Source organism: Rhizopus microsporus (assembly GCF_002708625.1).
Source record: "Rhizopus microsporus ATCC 52813 unplaced genomic scaffold scaffold_32, whole genome shotgun sequence".
In the NCBI taxonomy this organism is placed as follows: domain Eukaryota; kingdom Fungi; phylum Mucoromycota; class Mucoromycetes; order Mucorales; family Rhizopodaceae; genus Rhizopus; species Rhizopus microsporus.
The window spans coordinates 110771-133277 of NW_019671947.1; the positions used below are offsets into that span (position 1 = coordinate 110771).

Below are 22507 nucleotides of genomic sequence, written 5' to 3' on the forward strand. Positions count from 1 at the left end.
AAATGTTATGACCGGAGCACTTACGCTCACCCAGCTGGCGGGTGCAGCGCCCTATTATGAACAAAGGCTGTTGATAGGAATCGTTCGCATGTAAGTATTTCCTTTTTTTTTCTTTTGGGTACCTTATTTATAGATTTCTTTTTAGGATAGAAGAGTTGCCAAGAAGAACGTCAAGAATGAGCAGCTTGGCGAGGCTGAATTGTGAAGCTCATTCTTCCACCCTTTGCTGGTGAAGGTTCTCTCAGATAGCGAAAGGAATATAAAACTGAGATAGCCGAATAAGACCACCGCTGAGAAAACATCAAGGTAGACCAAGTGCCATAATCTCGCAAGTAGTCAATGGTCAATTTGATGCTACTCTTGGCTTTGATGAGTGTAAGACGAGCAAGTATAGTAATGTTTTATTGTGTAAGGACATCATCAAGCTTACCCAGCTTGCATAGCGAAACATTAACATCAACATCAAGTCCGTGTTCTGTTTCCAAATCCACGGTACGTACACTATGATCATGTAATATGTCCTTGAAAAATACTAATATTCACTACTAGGGTCTGATGTTGCTTTCTATATGGCAAGCCTCAGTCATGAGGGCATTTACACCTTCACTCAGGTGGCAAAGGTGAAGTTTCCTCGCTCCATTGCAGAATTGCCTCAGTTCATCAACATGAGGGCAATCAGCCAGCTTTTGCAAGCTAGCCAGTGCTTTTGAGAGTACTGCTACTTGTAACAGCAGAGTCCTAGTCTAAGGAGCAAGATGGTTCAAGAAGTGAATCACAGAACCTTGGACACTGTCATAAACTGCAAACATAGCGACGCCCGTTTGTGCCTTATCAATTTTTAATTAAGATGTACTTTTTTTTTTTAAAAAAAAAAAACAAATCAAAATACTTTGAACAATCAAGCGTGTAACACGCTCCTTTAAGCATTGAAAGAGAGAAAGTCTTTAGGACATTTAAGTTTTTCAATAGTAAGACATTAGTTAAAGTACAATTGCCTCTACAGCATTGGCAAACAAAGGGTTTACATGATATTAAAATTTCCTTATATGTTGATTTCTGAATTTAGAGAACAATTTCCAGAGACAAATTTCTCTTTCAACTAAAAAAGATATAAAGAGAATGTCGCTATTTCTCAGAAATGGCTAAAAGTTTATTGTGATCCGGGAGCTAAGGATGACCATGATAAGAACAATTGAATACCTGAAGAAGCATTTAGAATATTTTCTTATCAGCAAATCAGAAATCCCCTGTTCCCATTTTTTAATATGATTGATCGTATTGTTTGATCTAAACTTTAATAGTGAAACCATTAATTTGTGTAAGCCTATTTACTTTTATCCGTTCCAGCGTTTATCACAAGACACTCCTTCTTTTATCAGCAATGCGATCAATTTAGTAAATATAGTATATCGTCATTTATCTGAGCATAGACACAATCAGTTGCCATCTTTACTTTCTTTTTTTGGATGCATAATAAAGCTGAATAATATTGAATCCTTATCAGACAGATCTGTTGGCAGGACAACAAGCAAAGAATCTCCACAATTTCTATGTACTACAAAGATAAGATATGTGTAAAGTTTATTTCTAAAAAAGGTAATCAACAAAAAAAGACCTAAGCATCCTTGATAATCTTTGCAACGAGATCTCCAGCTGATAGCGAATCACCCTCGTTCACGGCCACACGCTCGACTTTACCAGCAACAGGAGAAGTGACAACAGTCTCCATCTTCATGGCTGAGAGCACAGCCAAGGGATCACCTGCCTTGACATGACTTCCTTCCTTAGCACGGATTTCAACGACAACACCAGACATGGGGGCACCAATATCACCAGGATTAGAGGCGCTAGCCTTTTCACGAGTGACGATCTCGACAGCCGAGTTACGATCGACGATACCGACGACACGAGCCTCACCATTGAGTTCAAAGTACACATCACGCTTACCGTCGTTGTTGAGAGGACCTACAGCCAAGAGCTTGATGATCAAGGTCTTGCCTTCTTCAATCTCTACATGGAACTCTTCATTGATCTCGGGCTTGCACAAGAAGTAACGTGTGGGCAGGACAGAGAGATCACCGTACTGGTTGACTGTATCCTTGTATTCGGCAAAGACCTTGGGATACAATGCAGCAGAGATCACATCGTAATCACGGATGCTTGAACCGTACTTTTCAACAAGTTCTTCCTTGAGCTTGGCCATGTCGAGGGGAGGCAAAGTGGCACCAGGTCGGCCGTCGAGGCGAGGCAAGTCGCGGATGATATTTGTGCGTAAGGGTTCAGGGAATCCACCATAAGGTTGACCGAGGTAACCTTGGAAGAATTCGATGACAGAGGTAGGGAAGGAGAGAGAAGAGGCGCGTTCTTCAACTTCCTTGGCAGTCAAGTTGTTGGATACCATGAACTGAGCGAGGTCACCAACGACCTTGGAAGAGGGAGTCACCTTGACGAGATCACCACAGAGTGCATTAGCCTCTGTGTAGGCCTTCTTGATCTGCTTCCATTGAGTGCCCAAACCGAGTTGAGCAGCTTGGAACATCAAGTTGGTGTATTGACCACCGGGCATTTCATGATCATAGACACCAGAGTCAGCAGAACGCACGTTGGCTTCAAAGCAAGAGTACAACAGACGGCATTGTTCCCAGTATGAGTTAATGGCATGTACGTCTTCCATGCGAATACCTGTGCCTAGATGAGTTTGTTCCAAACCGGCGACAATTGCACCCATGGCGGGTTGTGAGGTGGTGCCTGACATGGCGTCAATGGCGACATCAACAATGTCAGCACCTGCAGCAGCAGCGGCCATCATACTTGCGACACCTGTACCGGCTGTGTCGTGTGTGTGAACATGAATAGGTAAATCAGGGAACTTGGCACGAATGCTAGAGATCAACAGCTTGGCAGCCTCAGGCTTCAACAGGCCAGCCATGTCCTTGATACCCAAGATATGAATACCTTCCTTCACGAGTGTTTCGGCCAAGTCGAGATAGTACTTGAGATCATACTTCTTACGGTTGGGGTTGGATACATCACCAGTATAACAGATAGTAGCTTCCACGACACCACCTGCCTTCTTGACAGCATCAATACCCAATCTCATGTTCTCGACATAGTTCAATGAATCAAAGATACGGAAGACATCCATACCACACTTGACTGCCTTGTCACAGAATTCGTAAACGACATTGTCTGGGTAAGAGGTGTATCCGACTGCATTGGCACCACGCAAGAGCATCTGGAAAGGAATGTTGGGCACCAACTTACGAAGAGCAGCTAATCTGTCCCAAGGATCCTCATGAAGGAAACGCATGGCTACATCAAAGGTTGCACCACCCCAGCATTCGAGTGAGAAGGCGTTGGCCAAAGCGTGAGAGGTAGCAGGAGCAATTCTTAAGAGATCTGTGGATATAATTTAGTTTCATTTGTTTTCATTGTTCTTTTTTACTTACCGATTGTTCTCACACGGGTTGCCAATAAACTTTGATGAGCATCTCTCCAGGTTGTATCCGTAATGAGCACACCAGGGTAAGCACGGACAGCCTTGGCGAAGGCTTCAGGACCTTGTTCCACAATGATCTTTCTCCAACCTTCTGTCGCAGGAGCGGACACATCGACCGTCTTATCACTTCCACTCTCACGCAACACAGGTACTTCGATTTCCTGTTTGAATGAAGGTTCGCCGATCTGCCCCTTGATCTGAGATCCATTGACGACGATATCACCGAGGTAACCGAGGAGACGTTGAGCACGGTTCTGGAACTGAACGAGGCGGAAAAGGTCGGGAGTATCATCAATGAAGGTGGTCCAGCAGTTACCGTTGATAAATGTATCATGAGTGAGCAAACGTTGCAAGAAGGGGATATTGGTCTTGACACCACGAATTCTGAATTCAACAAGGGCTCTCACGATCTTGCGACGTGCCACTTCATAAGTAGATCCCGAGCAGGAGACCTTGACCAATAACGAATCATAATGTGGGGTGATGATAGCACCTGCGTACCCGGCACCACCGTCCAGACGGACACCGTTACCACCAGAGGAACGGTAGACTTCGATCTTGCCTGTGTCCGGTTGGAAGTTCTTCTCGGGGTCTTCTGTCGTCACACGGCACTGAATTGCGAACCCACGTTGGCGAATACGTTGTTGAGTGAGGCCGAGTTGAGGCAAGAGAGCACCAGCAGCGATCTGGATCTGAGCTGCGACGATATCGATACCTGTGATCTCTTCGGTAATCGTGTGTTCGACTTGAATACGAGGGTTGATTTCGATAAAGTAGTATCTGTTTTGGTTGTCGACAAGGAATTCGGCTGTACCCGCATTCTTGTACTTGACAGCTTTGGCAATCTTGATCGCATCATTGAGGATTGCCTCACGCACCTTGTTATCGAGGTTCTTGGCAGGTGCAATCTCGACCACCTTTTGGTGTCGTCGTTGGACAGAGCAGTCTCGTTCAAACAAGTGGACGACGTTACCGGCACGATCAGCCAGTAATTGGACTTCAATGTGTCTTGGCTTATCAAGGAATCGCTCGATGAACACAGTGCCGTCACCAAAGGCAGCCAACGCTTCAGATTTCGCACGGCTAAAGGCATCTTCCAGACTAGCTTCATCCCGTACCACACGCATACCACGTCCACCGCCACCCATGGCAGCCTTAATGATGATCGGGAACCCGTGTTCCTTGATGAAGGCTTGTGCTTGGCTGTATTCACTCACTGGACCAGGTGTACCAGGTACAACGGGAACCCCACAGTTCATGGCTATAGAAAATTAGATCCCAGCATAAGTTTCTTATCTCCCCCACTTACCAATCGTTCTGGCTTTTGTTTTATCGCCTAAACTTTCAATGACATCAGGTGAAGGACCAATGAAAGTGATTCCCGCCGCTTCAACTTTTCTGGCAAACTCAGCATTTTCAGACAGAAAACCATAACCAGGATGAATCATACTGACTCCACGTTCTTTGGCAATCTTTACAATCTCGTCTTGCGCCAGATAAGCGGCTACTGGTGTGTATTGACCCACACGGCCAAGTTGGTATGACTCATCAGCCTAAACAGCGTATTAGTTTCTTTTTCCTTTTTTATATCTTTTTCTTTACCTTATATCTGTGCATTGATAATCTATCTTCATGAGAAAAGATAGCCACTGTCTTCATTGAGAGTTCATGGGCAGTACGAAAGACACGGATGGCAATTTCCTAAGAGGGGGGACATTTTAGTAAGATAACATCAATGAATGCGCGCGTCTTGTCACTTACACCACGATTAGCCACCAGCAACTTTCGCAGGTTACCCATCACTTCACTATTTCTGCGAATGGTATCGACTGAGTGTTCACGAGCAGGAGCACTTGGCATTTGTTTAATAATAATAATAAAAAAGAAAAAAGAACGAAAGAAGAAAGAAAGAGAGAAAAAGTCAACCTTTTTATTATTTATATTTTGCCTGAGAAAAAAAAAAAGTTGGTGTTTCCCGGAATAATTCATGCCTCGTTTCATGTGTCATCATATGTGTACTACAACCATTGAATTGAAATACCGAATTGATAATAATCAGTAAATCTGTTTGACCCTTAGTTACCCATCAAGTTCATGTGTTCCAATAAAAAGATTTCTAAATCTTGCCAACCACCGCCAACTCTAATCAACACTTTATTCTTCTTATTTCTATACGCCATCAATTTACAAGTGTAGACTTTTTTGCCTCCACCAAGAGAAGGTAAGAGTTCATTGCCAAAGTAATATTTTCCTTGTCCTTGTGGTGATTTTTGACAGTGTATAGTGACTGGACTAGAATTGATAATGGTAGATATCTGTACATCTAATTCATCTTTGGGGTCTGGTTTATAATATGATTTGCTTCTATTGGATTCAGTTAATATCTTTTTATTCGATCTTGAATCTTCTACTACTACTTTTCTTGTCATCACTGATTTTGGTCTTGGTATCTCATGTGGGGTTTTAGGTCTAGGTATCAGACTAGGTGTCACCGCTCGTCGCATCGTCATCATACTCTGTGGTCTGGGCGGTGATCTATTATCTTCACGATAACGACTACTTGGTGTAGCACTTCGATTAGGTGTTGCACTTCTTTTAATTGTTGTTGTTGTTGTGGCACTTGTTTCAAAATTATATTTATTAGGTGTCGCACTTCTTTCGATAGGTGTCGCACTCCTGTCGATCTTGGTCGTTCTATCAACGAGCCATTTATCTCTTCTTTCAAACTTGCTTGGTGTACCAACTCTTTCCAATTTGCTCGGTGTACCACCTCTTTCAAACTTGCTAGGCGTGCCACTTCGTTCCATCAGTTTCGGTGTCCCACTTCGCTCGGGCGTGAACAGAGGGCTCCTGGATCGAATATAGAAATCAGGTTCAGGGCTCTTGAACGAACTGGATTCTGCACTCAGTCTTGAACACGACCTTGCCGGACTCATCGGACGATCCCAAAAAAGGTCTCGTTTTCGTAACTGGTCCATCGTCATCTTGAGTTGATCCCAACGATGGATCATGGCCTCGTGTCGCTTGATTGTGACCGAGTCCTTGGAGACTCTGGCTGCGATACCATTTCCGAGCATAGTCAGCATCTTATCAATCGAAGGTGTGTAGTACTTAAACTTGGCTTCAAAGTTTTTCTCGAGTGAACGCAGCTTGTCCGTACTTGAAGACGAATTACTGTCATTGGACGATGTCGAACAGGTCGATTGAGGGGTTCGAGTGATGAAATGGTAGCATTGAGCCACCGTCTTTTCTAGGCCATTCATCATGTCTTCCACCTGATCAGCCACCTGCTTGAACACGGCCAACCAACGGTCTTCTTTGAGCTCCATCTTGAGATCATCGATTTCCAGGCGCAAGTTTTCCCATTTCTCTTGAATCATGGCGTTCTTCCTGACCAAGTTCTCGTCCGTGTAGGTTTGATGATACACTTGTTCGACTTGACTAAAGAGAGGACCGACTTGATTATCAATTTCAATCAGCAGGGTCTCGAGGGTATAGCCCTTTTGTCTCTGTTCTTGAAACTGAAAAATAAGAAGAGAGAGCTGATCGATGCTCAAGAGGATCGATTCCATCCGTTGCTGCAATTCAAATCTTGAACTTAGGTCAAGTTGAAGTTCCTTGATGGATTTTATAAAGTGTTGAAGGCCAGAGTGTTCTGATTGTATCTTGACACACTCAAGTCGATAACCTGGAATGATCTCGTTTAATTCGATCAATAATTCAATAACATTGGAAATTTCTTCCAGTTTGGCTTCTACAGGTTCAATACTCTTTACAGAATCATTTTCTAATTTTACATTCTCTTCTACTTCAAATGCCAACACATGTCCAATTTGAATCACTTCTAGAATCTTCTCGAGGGCCTTTTCATATATATTCTTTTGTTCTTCTTGATCGTTTATTTCAAATATTCTTTTTATTTCCTCTTCACTAGGTACAGTGACTTGATTTAACTTTAAATAAAACTGGTCTTCTTCAGGTGTCATCTAATCATGGCCCTTAATATGTTTTTATTTATTTGTTTTTGTCTCTTTTATACCTTAAGGGTATTGTATTTGTACTTTGGGTATCAAAATGGGGTGTATATATGTTTCTTCTTTTTAAAAGAATAAAGAAGAAAAGAAAAGAGAAAGAAAAAAAAAAGGGGGGGAATATATTAAGACAGTGAAAGAGAGACAAAGACAGACAGAGAGAGGAAAAGAGAAAAAAAAAATCGGACGTTAAATGTATATGTGTAATGTGATTGGTTAAAATGATATCATATAAAAAATATACACACTTGAAACACTTTATACTCCTGTGTAAGCGACTTTTTTTATTTATGCACATATTTATTCCCTCTCTCTCTTTGCAGCTTTACAAGTTGTTTTACTTTAAAGTCAGATGATGACGTTTTCTCTCATCGTTTGAGGTTGTTCTTCTAAAGTGTGTGTTTAGGCTGTCAACTTCATTGTAAGAGAAAAAGATATAAAGAATATATATAAAAAAAATGTAAGGGGGGTTTCATTATTCATTACCAAAAAAAAAGGGGGTAAGAATAAACATGGCCAGTTTAACTCTAAATTCAATTCTTTCTCTGTCTCTCTCCCTTAAAGATAATTTTGACGCATGAAAAAAAGGCTCATGTGGCGGACTTTATCGAAGCAGCGGGTATTAAAAGCGTACATCTTCATGCTTCAAATGGAAACATATTAAAACGAGACTGTCAAGGGGGAAGAATTATATATCACAAACGAGGATGGGATATACCCTAAAGACGAAAAGTAAACGAGTTGGTCAAGTTATTTGAGTAGAAATGGGGGAAACGCACTTTTATAATAAAACGTACACGTTCGAATTATCTTTTGACACACTTAAACTTTAATTTCAAAGTCGAATAACGACGGAATCGTTGTGCTTATGCTAGATTGTTTCAATCAAAGGCTAGATCTGATAAAAAGAATACAGATATACCCTTAGCCATGGTTTAAAGTAAGTTTTTCTAATCGTACAGCGAAACATACTAAAAGTACAACTACAATTCAGCAGGTGAATGTCAAGTTTTCTTGAATAGTCAATGGTGAATTGTGCCTGGTTTCCAGTTTAATGGCTCAAAATTGCTATGTTAATTAATTATCCTGTGCTTACAAGCCTGTCGAAGTCCTTCTTCCACACAGGAAGACACGTCTCTTGATTTACAACCTTCACCTTACCAAATGATAGCAAAGGCAGATAATTGAGTGTTGCCCCTTATTGGATTCTTGGTGAAAAATAATGTAATTTTAATATGACCTTTTTAAAAAAAGAACAAGCTAATATCAATACCTGAAACATCATTCGTTCACTATCGTTCATGTGGACGAAGCTTGTTCTTAATTTTAAATAGTAACTGTTGGTAATAAACGTATCCTCGCTTTTATCTTTAGTTTCTCATCTTCATCTTGTTAAGTTCTCTCGCCAAAGAATCTAAGGTAAGACCGGTCTAAACTTTAGAGGGATCTCATCCTCATATAGGTCACTACGGGGCTCATATAATCCATAGACACCTGTCAATTTTTTTTTTTTTTTCAAGGCAGGTCGATACGATATACCAATTACAATAACTTATAGATGCCATATGCGAATTTCAGAAAAAAGTATGGCAAACGTATAGGCACTGGATACTTTTTTTTTCCTGCTATCAAGTCGACTTCGCAGTGAGAGCAGAAAAAGGAAGAAATCCAAAGTGAACACACTTGTTATAAACTCGAGAATAATTTTGGCAATAACTCTTTTCTTTCCTTATAAAGTATATTTATTTGCCCATGTTGTTGATACGAAGCCTTGATTAATTTGAAGATTGTTGTAAAATTTCTAGATGCCAACCATAGATGAAAACGAGAAAAAAAAAGAAAAGGAGAATCTAGACGTAACACTGAAGGGTGCAATAAACAAATCAATTCCAACAAAGGAAACTGGTCTTGATAAATTGTAATTGACTTTCTTTATTGATTGCGATTCGTTTTTATAAAAGCAGCCGTATCATTCATACTGGGCTTCTTTTGATAGAAGGATTAGAAACTCTTAGTTACGTGTCTATGAAAGCCTGCTACAGGTTTTTAACCTAAATTGAGACGATTAGAAAAATTGAACTGGACAGTTTACAATTTTATGTTGAATAATCTCTAAAAGATTTGAGACATGCAACAAAAAAAGAAACAAGAGCCAAAAAACATTTACCTGCATTAAACTGCTTAAGCGGTAACTTAAGTGGACAATTTTGTTCTCTTGTTTGATGATGGATTTTCGCTTGTGACTTGGCCTTGAGAGTGGCTGTGTTTGTCTAAAGCAACTTGGATGTTCCCCAGTCTCTCTGAGACTCATAAAGATCTCTTTGAAGTTACACACTGCTGCCAGATCACGGTTCCATAATTTGTTTGGTGAGTGGTCTTTGTGCCTCAGCAGCTCATTGCCTTAACTTTTGACATATCTTTTCGTCTATATGGCCTAGGGTTGTCAATTATCTTGAACTTTTCTAATTTTCCTTCACAGTCAGGACATAATGATGAGGCTTTGTATTCATTTATCAAGTACAAATTAAAACCGCTCTGCTTCAACATTTGAATAAACCCTTTATTTCGGATGGATTCATGGAATTTTACGTTCGCGGCAGACCAATCTCCGAGAACAAGGACAGCATCGTGTCCGAGCTTCTTTTTCAAACTTTTGATTGGTTTATCGTCATTTTGTTGAAGGGACAACTTGCTTGAAAAGCGCATCTTTCTGAGCGGCAATAATTGTAGTGTCTGCAATAAAGAGCTTGTGTCTTTTTTGAGCTTATCAAGGTTATTTTCTAGTTACTCATTACTGGAGCTTTGACAATATGTATCTTTGCACTTCGCTATTAATTGTCTATACAGTATGGTAGGTGCACTGAGCTTTGATCACTCCATCTTACTTCCATCACGGACTTGTCTTTGAACAAGAGATAAAAATACTTCAACAAAGAAACCTTTGATAACATAGTTGTTCAAGTCAAATTCACTGACTTGTTTCACCTCATTTGTAAATATAAACTTCGAAAATAGGTACGTATGTGTCACTATTTTATTAGTGACGTTTATGAGTTCGTACAATGACTTTATGAATTCTGGTTTCCAAATGTCTCTAATACTCGTTTTTACTACCAGGACGCGTTTTGTACACTAGTATACAAAAAGAAACGGTTAGGCGCAAAATACTTTAGTAATAACATCTTTATTCTTGGATTTACTTCTTCAGGTTCTTCTTTTGAAATACTCATAGCTTCTTAAAATGTGGGTGGTAAAAAGAAGAAGTAAACTATTATTTACGTTGGCAACATTGTCATAAAAACACTTTATCAGGACAGTCCCAAACACGGACACCACTAAGTTTTAAGACATTATCAATTTATCAAAAAAAAAAAAAAAGATATATTGCATTTTATATTATAATCGATGAGGAATAGAAGTATATATCCCCTTTGACTATATCAGGTGCCTCGAATAAATATTATACATTATGACAAAATAATGCTCCGCAGGATATACCGAAGACTCTGTAATAATCTCTTGAGAATATCTAACAATATAATCAAGTCTTGTTTAGGAGTCTGCAATGATATCAATCAACATAAAATTGTAAACTGTCCAGTTCAATTTTTCTAATCGTCTCAATTTAGGCTAAGAACCGGTATTTAAGTAGGAGGGAAACGAGTTTTTAATATGCGCTAAACTCACACCTATTCTTAATTGAGACAATCATAACCAAACTCATATAATCTCGCCACTTTTTTTTTTAAAAGAAATGTAAAGCGTGTGTTCTATTTTAATGACTGTAGCAATAAACACCGTACACACTATGAGCTGACAATTCTGTGTACAAGCTGTATTATAAAATTTGATTACTTTCTGGAAAAGGTGTACCTTGATCACATATTTGTACAACTGGGACCCAAATGGAATGAAGCGCGTTGTTTGTACGAACTTTTTGATTTCATGTGTAATCAAGCTGATGTCCTGAGCAGCATTCTATGGGCCCCCCTTGTTTATAGTTGATAAGCTCTCGACTAACTTGAATGCAATGCTGCCAGAGTCTCGCTTATATTCTTTTATTTATTGCTAAGGTGAATGCTTAAGAGCAATATACGATTACAGAGAACCATCGGAGCATAAAAGCATAGAAAAGAGCAACGAGGTTAGCCTCCTAATCCATCCGTCATCGGGTTAAAGAGGGGGGAAGCAGATGAAGGTCCGCCAAACTATTTGAAGTCTTTTGAAAATATATACCGTGATCATAAGATATATCTAGTTTAATACATGCTCGCTTCATTCTTTTGTATAGAAAATTCCCTTTTTTTTTTAGTTTATTGAAAAGTATTTTAATTGTCAATGAAAAAAGTCAATCGGATGAAAGGGAATACATCAAATTTTGGATTTAATTTTCTATTTTTGGAAAATTCACAAGCACAGTCGTTCCAGCGCCAAAGGGCAGCTAATTAAGAAAACCAAAAGGCGGTTTTTGAGATGTCAAAGGGCGGATTTTTAAGTATCAGAGCTCGCTTTTATTTCTTCAGTTTGCGGCTTTAACAAAAGCTATGTTTACTATTACGAGAAAACAAGCCATATGACAAAAATACGGCTGAAGAACTTCTTAAGCAAGTCGAAGCTATAGAACTCGACATTTGTTATAGAGACAACCCTTGCAAGCCTTTTTTGTTATATATAAACAGTATATATGCTGATCCATTCACATACACTATTTCCAGAAAGAGATGTCGCACTGACTTGTCGCTTTTTCGTATAAATTATATTATAAAATTGCAAAAATGCGACTTTACTTTCTGAAAAGGCTGTGCCACACGTATGTGAAGGAAAACACACTCCCTATTAGCAGCAATGAAGCTCAAAAGACAACAAAGAAGATTGGTAATAATTTTGAACAAAAGCTAAATGTTTGGTATATTTAAATTTTCTTTGTTAATCAACTAAGTGCAACTTGTAAATTTTTTAAATGCTGTGTTCTTGTCTACAGATCCATGTAATGAGCATGTGTATTACTGTGATAGTCTAAGCATGAATGATCTTCTGGCTGTGGTTTGGAAACACGCCAATATTTTCGATAAAAAGACCGCACAAGGTTTTAGTAAATGGTGTGCAAATAAAAAGACACATTTGATGAATTCTGTTAGAAGAGAATGGCCAATGAATATAATCAAAAAAACGTCAGTTCGAAGCCTATATGTGCTGAAAAAGGAGTTTATCGATAAGATCTACTGTAATTATTTTTGCTGATCCGTGACTAACTTGCCATTTAGGCCGAATATCAGAAGACATCATTGGACGTCTACCGCGCTATCAAGACATGATCAAAAACTTGAAAGAAGAGGAATATTATATAGCTGGTTATGCAAGGAAGTCTGTAGGAGAAAAGAATGATCAAGCACGCGTACGCTTACTTAACAAGGTGTGTCAAAGCCTAAAAGAGAGATCACTGGTGAACAAAGTATTTGTTAGTGTATCCTACAAAGCAGATGATGAGCTGTTGACACAAGATAACAAAAGAAATGAAGATCTATTAGCAAAAATAAATGCCGAGGGTGACATGCAAGATAAGAAAAAAAACCCACCATTATGATCTTAGTTGAATTCCTGTTCGCTTATTAGACATGCTGAAATACATTTCTGCGAAGAAAAAAGTATGTATTGTTGGACTTTGCGGGACTAACAACAAATCAAAAAGATTTAAAAGATTTTTTAAAGTGAGCTTTATTGAAAAAATAAAATAAAATAAAGATAGAAGAGTATACTTAGTCTTTTATAGGAATAATCAAACAGTTGCCGAAGCGGAAGGAGAAGATGAGGTGGTAAAGGCCCTTTCGTACCACGCTTTATTTTCAGATAATATATAATAAAAAATTTTTTTGGTTCCTGTTTCTTTAGATCTTTGAGCACTGCTAACTCATTTTTCTATTCATCTTGGGAGGGGAATAACAGCGAAGGAAGCCAGTCGAAAATTGAAGGGCGGGTGACCACTTCATCTTCTCCTTCCACTTCAGCAACTGTTTGATTTGAAGTCATACTTATCCCAATCATTGCTGCCTCCGTTCCAGGTTCCGATGATGTGGTAACGTTTTCCGTAGTAGAAAAATGGTGTTGCTTATCGCCTGGCTTTCTTGAAACTTGTTGGAAGGTTTATAATAGTATTTCTCGAAGGCGCCTGAGTTGCTTGACCAATTCGCATGTTTCTTTACTTGTTCGATCTTATGATTATGCATTACTGCCCACGCACTTGCTGCTGCTCTCAGTGAATGTGCTTTGTCTTGTGTCATTTAAGCCATTACATAACACAGCAGAGCAAGCAAAAGAAGATGATTGTCCTGTAAGAGCCTTAGCAGAATTTATGGATCGTACAGCAAGTCTACGTCATGGTTTGCCAGACGACCACACATTATTCCTGGCAGAGATTGAAAAGGGTGAACAAGCCTATTCCATCAAACCAGCAACCGCCGCACCATGGATACAACAAACAATGTAAGAAGCTGGCATTAACGCTAAGGTATACAAAGATAAAATAAGTGCTCATTATTAATCTTTATTCTGAGATAAAGACAGAAGGAACATACAGTTAAATAAAGGATCTACTATTTATAAAGAAGAGAAAAAGGAAAAAAAAAAAGAGGCGCGTTAGCAATTCTTTTATCATAAATATCAAAACAGATTAAGGTCATGCTGCCTATCATCCTTCCGTTATTATTACGCAATGCGTCTGAGTGTGGACCCCTTCTGTATCTTGAGTTCTTTTATTGCTATTGTTGTTGTTTAATAACAATATACCTCTCGTTCTCTTGACAGTGCACTGGTAATGGGCTCCGTGGCTATTGTTAGTGGATGCAAGAAAGGTTATAGTAAAGATATTGCTTTCCTTTTATTACGAAAACGAGGCTCATTGTTTCCACTCCTATTTTAGTGTTACACAATTATCTCCGTTGTCACGCGCTAATCATTGCCCGCCGATCTTCTGTTACAATAGGAAAAAGAAGGGTCAAAAAAGGTAATAGACCCTTATTTGATTCCTCAAGAGTGCCGACTTTTTTTTTCACTTCGTCATCAAAAGGTTTGGGAAAGAAGGTTGATAATAAGCAGAGTGGAATATTAATGCTTGAATATAGACCATAGATTCATTGTAAATGAGTATTGGGCTCATATACTGTTGATAAAGAAAAGCAGGAAAAGACGAAGCATAATGAACAGATACTGGTACATTTGTATACTCATGCAGTTCTTGAAACATAACCTCTTTCTAAAGCTATATAAAAGCACCTTTTACTTCTGCTATGATACACTACTTTAACAGAAATAGGCAGGAAATGATGAACAACCACAGTGTAAAATGTCGAGATTCGGAACAATGACAAAATAGTGAACGGAAATAAACACATATTTGGAAAGTCTATTCTTGGAAAAAGAGATCCTTACAGTGGTTCCACTGCCATTCTCCATAGAATGAATAAAGAATTTTATTAGAGAGTCAGATAGAGCAAACAAGGAAGGATATAAGCAATGATCTTCCTTTTCTTTAAAATAGTGAGATTTAAAACCATTAAAAGAAATACAATGACAATAGCTGTTATTTGATCTTTGATGAGTGAGGTCAAAACCACATCTACTATTGATAATAATGTGTTAGTTCTGTTAATTATTGGAATCAATAAGATGCATACTTAATTGATAAGATCATCCACATTCGTGGACAGCCCAGCATAATGGATCACAACTAAACATACATCTTCATCTGTTGCGCTTAGATAGTTTATCAAACCTGAAAGATATATGCACTTCATTGATATTACAATCTATATCATACACATATTTCGCATACTAGCCTTGGGTGTTGCCTGTAGCATTGCTTATTTTGCTCAAGATTTATTGGTTGTCTTTCAAGTCATGGAAGCAAGTGAATCTGAGGCTGAGCAGCAAGACGACACAAACACGTTGTCAACAAATGATCTGTTGCTCAAGCATTTGGGTTCTCGGCTTTTCCTTTTCGTTGCCTGGCGATTTTCTGACATAATGAATGATCGAAATCTTCTGTTCTTTCAAGCCTTTTATGTGCTTCTGATGGTCTGGAATAAAGCTTATTATATCCTTGACTAAACCATCTTAAAGAAAGGTTAAACAATAAATCATTTTCGCACATTTAAATCATAACTTTACTCAAGTACTCCTTCTTCAAAACAAAGACTCTTCTTAGCCTGACACTAGATACATCACCGTGCATATTTCGCCTTTTTCTTGTAAATGGCGCACTTAACATTAACAATTCTCTCTTCTTGCACCAGGTTGCGAACGATTGGGTAGCTTTATCAATCATAATGTCAATGTAATGGTTCGTAATTGCAAATACATCCTTCATGTTGATGTCTTTTCCCGCGTAGGCCGATTCTTCCGTTGAAGCAACAGGCACAAGGACGTGGTTCAAAATTGTATCGCTTGTATTTCCGTTGCTAATTATATTTATAATTAATAACAAAAAAACACATAGCTACTAATGTATAATATTACTTACTCAATTGCAGTATTCTTCCTTTTCGGCTGATTTTTGAACATAACGCTTATAAGAATAAATGTCGCCCCAAAGTTCTAGGCAGTGGGACCTTTTAACAAGTAAACATCTGCTCCACCAATACCTTCACCAAAAAAATTTTTTTTCAAAAGCACTTCATAATTCTAATCGGTGTATTCCTTTGAAAAGTGTATGCAAACAGCTTGATTGTGAGAAATAAACATTTTACTGGTGTACACTATGCTCACACGAAAAAATCCACAGAGGTTAATTCTAAAAGCGCTGCCTGTGATACCGTCAACAAAGCTTTTGATCGTGTCGTGCCACGCTAAGCATGGCCTATATTGTTGCCATCTTGGTTTTTTTTTTTTCAAGAAAGTGATAAAAGGAATTGCTTTTATTGCTATGTTTTAGTTTTATGCTGTCAGTTTGATCAACGTAGATCACTTAACTCGGGTGTAATTATGACAACATCGTATTTTACATTATTCCATTGGAAAGCTTTGCATGTGCAGGAGAAGAAGCACCTGTAGAGTTATTCTATTTTCTGGTGCATGTAACGTTGGCCTAAACGTTTTATTGGTGTGAGAGGAGAAAATAAGACAGTTTGTCTGCTTTAAAAAATACCATTTGTTGCAACTAGGTACACTTTTATTGAATGCGATAATGGACTTATTGCTCAATGGTTGAAATTCATGAAAGATAATGAATTGATCGTTTCTCTTTCTCAGTTCATTATCGATTGCAGTTATGCTGAAGTAACAATGCCCACTGCCTCAGTTCTTGTCATAAATGTTTCCTTTGCCGTTTTCTTTCAAGAATATGAACGATTTCATTTTTTTAGATGGTGAAAAATATCTATGAAATCATTTCTTCATTCTATTTGGACTGCATCATCCCTTCATACAGTGGACGATCCAGCAAAATTATGCTAGAAAAGATGCCAGGCGAAAAAAAGCGGTATTCCTTTCTACGGATACACGGCTGACATCGGTGAAGCCTAGGATTTGCACACTGTTTCAGCAGAATATCTCCAAAGCTTAAATCCTACTGGACTGCCTCCTTCACAACTGGATTCAAAAGTTGACCCAACAGGAAATCTTTGTAACAGAACAAGATTGACCGCGGTGTATATTGATAGTATACGCTCAGGGTTCGCCTAGCGGATGGGTCCAAATGGCCCATTAGCCCTTATATCTATGTATACGCTATCAGTACAAGAAGGATATATGCCGTTTATACTTGCAAAGAAGCAGTTCATGTTAAATTATGTTTCGCTATATCAATCAACAAGTCCTAAGGTCAATCATTGAAATATGTGGGCATTGACCAAAGGCAATCACCATTTGTGCATAGATAGCTATATATCGCTCTTACAAGGTCAGTTTATCTCAATCTTTCTACCATAAAGTTCTAATACAATCAATAACGTAATCTATCCAGAATTACTTCTTAACTAATATGCCCACTGAAATATGTAACTTATAAGACGACAGTTACATTAGACTGTGCCCTCTTTTTTTATTATAAATCTCTTCTTTCTTTGTGGGTCCATAAATCAAATTCATACAGAAAACTAATTTGGATATATTATTATTATATTTAATTAACAATAAAGCTGTTTGTCAATAAACAACGAATCCATCAAACGCCACACATTTCACCACAAATGTAACAAATGTGTGCCTATAATCAATCATGTTACGCAGACGATTATGGTTATGTCATTCTTATTCATTACAATTTAATTTACATACTTTCTATTATGAATAAACTATGAAAACATATATAAAGCACCGTGACATCAATAAACGGCAAATAAGCATGTAGAGAGGAATCGGAGTATGTTGTTAGGCACAAAAAGAAAAAGTCAATTTAGCCATTCGCTTAAAGCGTTGTATCTGCCTTTACTTATCACAATGAGCGAGGCCTTTAGATCTGCGGAAGCACGATGATGCGGAAAAAACGAGCATATAGTTACCATAACACTATTGATTATTGTATTGAAGCTGCGCATTATAATAGGAAGGGAAGATCGCCAGATTATTAACTGCTACAACAATTCGTTATCCTAAACACCTCAATACATATGCACCACATCCTTGTCATGTTTATCGGATATCTATGTAAGATAGACTGTCGTGAATATAATAGTAAATAAGAAGGATGTCTGTAATGATCTTGTTGCATTAAATCTGCTGGAGTGTATTTTGGACTGCACTAAGTATTTCTTTCTATGGTTAATCTATTTTCTAACTTTATTGTTCTATTCAAACCATCTTGCATTTGGTTTCCTTTATTTTACACAAATAAGTATTTATTCAGAATACAAAGAATATGCGTCAACATGTTTAACAAAAAGTAAATCAAAATTGTGTGTGTATATGAGCAATTATAATGTTTTCAACCGAGTTATCATAATTCAAGTCCAGTCCCAAATGAACCCAATCATTCTCCCCCTTTTGCACACACCAATAAAATCTTTATTTGACAAGTTGTATATTTTTTCCTTTTTCCTTTTTATTTTTAAACTGAACCAACAATGACCTCAAAGCTTGATCGTGCTTTAGATGATGTTATACAAGAAAGAAAGAAGGGAAGAAATACTCATCCAGGTCCACGTCGCCAAACAAGTCATATTCGTAAGCCTAAACGATCAGAGCCTCCAGTCCGTTCGTTCATTCGAACCATAAAGATTCAAGGCTCGAGTCAACGAGTAAGAAATAAAGAAATAGAAAAACATAAAAGACCAACATTATATCTAGCGAGGTAATGGGCCCAGAGATGTCAATAGTCCTTGGGCACACGATAAATTCCAAGATGACGTTCCCAGTTCACTTGTGATGTCACGACTTGGTTCTCGAACTAGCAATGTCTCAAGAGGAGGAGGAGGAGTGGAGATCACGATTGATAATCTTCATTACAACGTCACTGAAAATGATGTCCTTGAACTCTTTTCAACAGTCGGACAAGTCGAAAAAGCTCGTTTGTTCTATGATCGTTCTGGTCGCTCAACAGGTCAAGCTAAAGTACGATATGCTTCCAATTCAGATGCACAGAAAGCCATTGAAAAGTTTAATAATGTCGAGCTTGATGGTATTTATTACACAAAATATAAACATTGTCTGGAGAGCTAAACAACCGCAAAAAAAAGGTCAACCCATGAAGATTGAAGTCAGTCAACCTCCTGCACATCGTTCGTCTCGCAGGTATGTGTGTGTGTGTGTATGTGAACTGTAATCAGTATAATGACTCATGATATGTTTAGTGGTGGTAATAACAATAACAGCAATCGTCGTCACGACAGAGGTCGCTCTGGAAGAACACCAAAAGAAAGAACATCAAAAGACAAAACAGAAAAGACGGCAGAGGAACTTGATAAAGAGATGGATAGTTATATGAATGTGAGTATGAATATATAGGAGAAAGATGCGTGTTCTAATTAGATAATGTAGCAAAATGAAGAAATGGCATTGGATTAAAGCAATTGGTTTTATTATATATAAAAATATAATTTGTCTCGTGATCTATAATTTGTTTGGCAGCAGGAGTAACGGGGGAGTTTTTTTCGTAAAAACAATGGTTTATTAGGTATCACCAGTGGGTGTATACTTGCTGTAAATATGTGATATATGTATAGTATGAATTTGGGAGCAAAAAAAGGGACAGCAAGCGAAGAGTAAGATGGTATGTGATTGCGCTAAGTCACGAAAGATAGCTGGAGCTTCTTGAGACAAGGATTCCCTGCATAGGTTCTTCTTATATCTTGCGACGCTCGTGTGGCAGCTTTGCCAGTCCAGAAGGTATGACAATCAAATATGTATCGCTAGTGACAACGCCAGATAGCTAGAATGGTACATGCAATGATACAACAAAGAGGGTCTGAGTAACGATCAGGAAGAAGCTGATGAAGTCATTGTCGACTGGGCAGTTTGTGGTGATAGTAGCGCCACAGTGGCCGTATACGTCTTGTGTTAAAGAGATGCAGATCAGAAGGATCAGGAATAGTAGTATGAAAAAAAAAAAAAAAAAAAAAGAAAACAGCACAAATTTGACTTCAAATTTTATTCAGTACGCTTTGATCAAATATTCAGATATAATATTTTTTATGATTTTGTAAATATTTCATAATATCATTATATTCAGAATTTTGATACAGTGGCTGTATACAAATATTTTTCTTGATTTCTCGTCACAATCATCACTGGTAATTGTATGTTCTTTGGTGGTGACCTGTTTAGCATCTATGGATAAACTTGCGTGAACTCTACCATTGGCGTCATTCCAACGGCCGACAGATATATCGCCTATAATAATATATTGTAAGCAGAGCTGCTATTTTGTGATAAACCATCTGTACTTACCTCTAGCCGAATGAGCAGAGCATACGTGAAAGTCTCGAATCATCTATTCAATTAGACCTGGATGACAGCTTATAGTATACACAGAATATCTTTGATTGCTCCAGTGTTCATTCTTGCTCTCGTTCTGCCTTTTTGTAAAGGGTAATTATAGAAACAGAAGCAACCGTGGTGCTTTGTGGCTATTGTTGAAGTACCTGTAATGGACAGAAAATACAATGGGACCCTTTATGTTTCTTTTACTGTGAAGAAATAAAGATATTAAAAATGATCGTTACACTTTTTATATGGAATTGTGATTATTATTGTGACTGGTCAGTTTATGGACTTTGTGTAGACACTGGCTACTGACAACCTCTTTCAAATATACACTCTTTTCAGAAAGTAAGTTCGCTCTTGTCGGAAAGTAAATGCAGCAAATGGCGAGAGTAGAATTCATGTTCAAAAAATAAATTCACTCTTGTGGAAAATGAATTCACCTGATGGCAAGAACAATATTCATGCTGTACGAAATGCAAATTCGTCTTCACTGACAAATAGGATGTCCTGCTGCTAAGAATATTTTGTTGAACAAGTCTTAGTATCTTTGGATATATAAGAGCGTGCCAAATGCTCGTATCGGATTTGTTGCTTTTTCACAATTGCACAAGAAATCACAGCTTATGAGCATTCAATTCTTGTTTGAAAATGGGAAAGGTTCTGTCATCGACGAGTGTGACCGACCGGAACCAATGGATTACATTGTTGATGAGAAGCGGTTTCGCCTTGAAATATTGAGATCTCATACATAGTATTTGGTTCAACTGCCTTGGGAAAGCGAAAAAGAAATGGAGGCAACGCAGATGGAAAAGGAGACAAAGCCCAGTGATGGTGTTATTATGAGGGAAACATTAGTGAAGCGAAATTATACACACTATTCTGATCTGGACAAAGTGAGGTTCTTCAAATTGTTGTTTGAGAAGTGTTTGAGCGTAGCGGCTGCTACAAAGCAGCTAGAGATTCACGTTCGCACAGCACAAAAATGGGTTAAACAGTACGAGAAGGTTCCCGACAGTATCTTTGAGAAACAGAGAAAAATTGGCCGTCCAAATATTCTCCATGAGGAGCACAGAAGGACTTTCTCGAGTGCATTGATGAGAATCCTTTTGTCGTTCTAGACGAAGTAATGAAGCAGTTAAAGCAAATGTTCACAGAATTAAAAGTATTTGAAAGCCTTTGTTTGATTTTGTAAAAGAACATTGCAGCTTGTCTTTCAAAAAAGCTCAGCTTCAACCTATAGATTGGAACAACGAAGAAAAGATTCAAGAGCACTTGGACTGGATTCGTAAGTGGGAAAAAATAGACATGGATTTTACGAGAAGTTGTATCTCCCTTGATGAATTTACTTTCCATATTAATTTGAAACGTAGTATGGCATGGTCAAAGAAGGGTACACCGGAAGTGGTCACAGTTCTCAAAACTCGAGCAACAACAACCACAATTTTAGGCGTGATCTCTGCTGAAGGTCTAATTAAATGCAGCCTTAGATTTCCTCAGCATTCATCCAGTAAAAAGAGAAAGCGAGGAGATGATGCTGGATATGTGAGCAAAGGAACGGTTACGGGACATTACGTGAGCTTTCTAAAAGCCACAGTGGATAAAATGGACCAGTATTCGCATATGAAAGACCATTACCTCGTAATGGATAATGCTCCTATCCATACATCAGAGGACATAGCCAGATACGTAGAATCGCGCGGATACCGCTGCACTTGTTTACCGTCCCATTCTTCTGAGCTCAACCCAATCGAGCAATTCTGGTCAGTTGTAAAGAGTAAAGTAAAACGTAACGGGTTCCTGGAAAAGGACACCTTGATGACGAGAATCAGTGAGGCTTCTAATACCTTGAGGTTAAGTGATTTTAAAGGGTTTGCTGAGCATTCTCTTAAATGCTTGAACAAGTGTCGTAATAGGCAACCACTCTGAAGGTGCCCTCATTCACGCGTGATAACAGTGAGAAAAAAAAAAAAAAGAAGTGCAGTGAAGGGACTTTTTGGAGAAAATTGGACCTCAAGGATGTGAATGTGCCAATAAAAGTTTAAGTGTGATGCTTTTTTTTTTTTTT

At 38.3% G+C, this 22507-nt stretch overlaps 6 protein-coding genes across 6 annotated transcripts; 3 read left to right on the forward strand and 3 right to left on the reverse strand.

Annotated features, from left to right (window-relative positions):
• Positions 1-339: 339 nt before the first annotated feature.
• RHIMIDRAFT_242466 (uncharacterized protein) lies at positions 340-710 on the forward strand (the record flags this gene model as incomplete). Its single annotated transcript, XM_023609791.1, has 3 exons — positions 340-393; positions 444-492; positions 550-710. The coding sequence occupies 3 exons, from the start codon at positions 340-342 to the stop codon at positions 708-710; spliced, it is 264 nt and encodes an 87-aa protein (XP_023461352.1).
• Positions 711-1361: 651 nt separating this feature from the next.
• On the reverse strand, positions 1362-5390 carry RHIMIDRAFT_295779 (pyruvate carboxylase). The gene is made up of 5 exons (XM_023614213.1): positions 5261-5390; positions 5102-5200; positions 4809-5052; positions 3450-4760; positions 1362-3399 (listed from the first exon to the last, which is right to left on the reverse strand). The coding sequence occupies exons 1-5, from the start codon at positions 5357-5359 to the stop codon at positions 1616-1618; spliced, it is 3537 nt and encodes a 1178-aa protein (XP_023461353.1). The 5' UTR covers positions 5360-5390; the 3' UTR covers positions 1362-1615.
• Positions 5391-5574: 184 nt separating this feature from the next.
• Positions 5575-7485, reverse strand: RHIMIDRAFT_242468 (uncharacterized protein; the record flags this gene model as incomplete). The annotated part of the gene is made up of 1 exon (XM_023609792.1): positions 5575-7485. The coding sequence occupies one exon, from the start codon at positions 7483-7485 to the stop codon at positions 5575-5577; it is 1911 nt and encodes a 636-aa protein (XP_023461354.1).
• A 2275-nt stretch (positions 7486-9760) lies between these two features.
• On the reverse strand, positions 9761-10309 carry RHIMIDRAFT_303395 (uncharacterized protein). The gene has a single exon (XM_023614417.1). The coding sequence runs from the start codon at positions 10234-10236 to the stop codon at positions 9916-9918; it is 321 nt and encodes a 106-aa protein (XP_023461355.1). The 5' UTR covers positions 10237-10309; the 3' UTR covers positions 9761-9915.
• An 8257-nt stretch (positions 10310-18566) lies between these two features.
• Positions 18567-19694, forward strand: RHIMIDRAFT_316642 (RNA-binding domain-containing protein). Its single transcript, XM_023615066.1, has 5 exons — positions 18567-18758; positions 18808-19138; positions 19197-19251; positions 19311-19446; positions 19498-19694. Exons 1-5 carry the CDS (start codon positions 18585-18587, stop codon positions 19522-19524), a joined length of 723 nt encoding a protein of 240 aa, XP_023461356.1. The 5' UTR covers positions 18567-18584; the 3' UTR covers positions 19525-19694.
• Positions 19695-22062: 2368 nt separating this feature from the next.
• RHIMIDRAFT_303399 (uncharacterized protein) lies at positions 22063-22368 on the forward strand (the record flags this gene model as incomplete). The annotated part of the gene is made up of 1 exon (XM_023614418.1): positions 22063-22368. The coding sequence occupies one exon, from the start codon at positions 22063-22065 to the stop codon at positions 22366-22368; it is 306 nt and encodes a 101-aa protein (XP_023461357.1).
• Positions 22369-22507: the final 139 nt, after the last annotated feature.

Bases quoted from the DNA above. Each gene is read 5' to 3' on its own strand.
- RHIMIDRAFT_295779 (XM_023614213.1), bottom strand. From the start codon at position 5,359: ATGCCAAGTGCTCCTGCTCGTGAACACTCAGTCGATACCATTCGCAGA. The intron at 5,201-5,260 runs GTAAGTGACAAG...CCCCCCTCTTAG, and splicing joins TGCTGGTGGCTAATCGTGGT to GAAATTGCCATCCGTGTCTT. The intron at 5,053-5,101 runs GTAAAGAAAAAG...TACGCTGTTTAG, and splicing joins TATCAATGCACAGATATAAG to GCTGATGAGTCATACCAACT.
- RHIMIDRAFT_303395 (XM_023614417.1), bottom strand. From the start codon at position 10,236: ATGCGCTTTTCAAGCAAGTTGTCCCTTCAACAAAATGACGATAAACCA.
- RHIMIDRAFT_316642 (XM_023615066.1), top strand. From the start codon at position 18,585: ATGACCTCAAAGCTTGATCGTGCTTTAGATGATGTTATACAAGAAAGA. The intron at 18,759-18,807 runs GTAAGAAATAAA...CATTATATCTAG, and splicing joins TTCAAGGCTCGAGTCAACGA to CGAGGTAATGGGCCCAGAGA. The intron at 19,252-19,310 runs GTATGTGTGTGT...TGATATGTTTAG, and splicing joins GCACATCGTTCGTCTCGCAG to TGGTGGTAATAACAATAACA.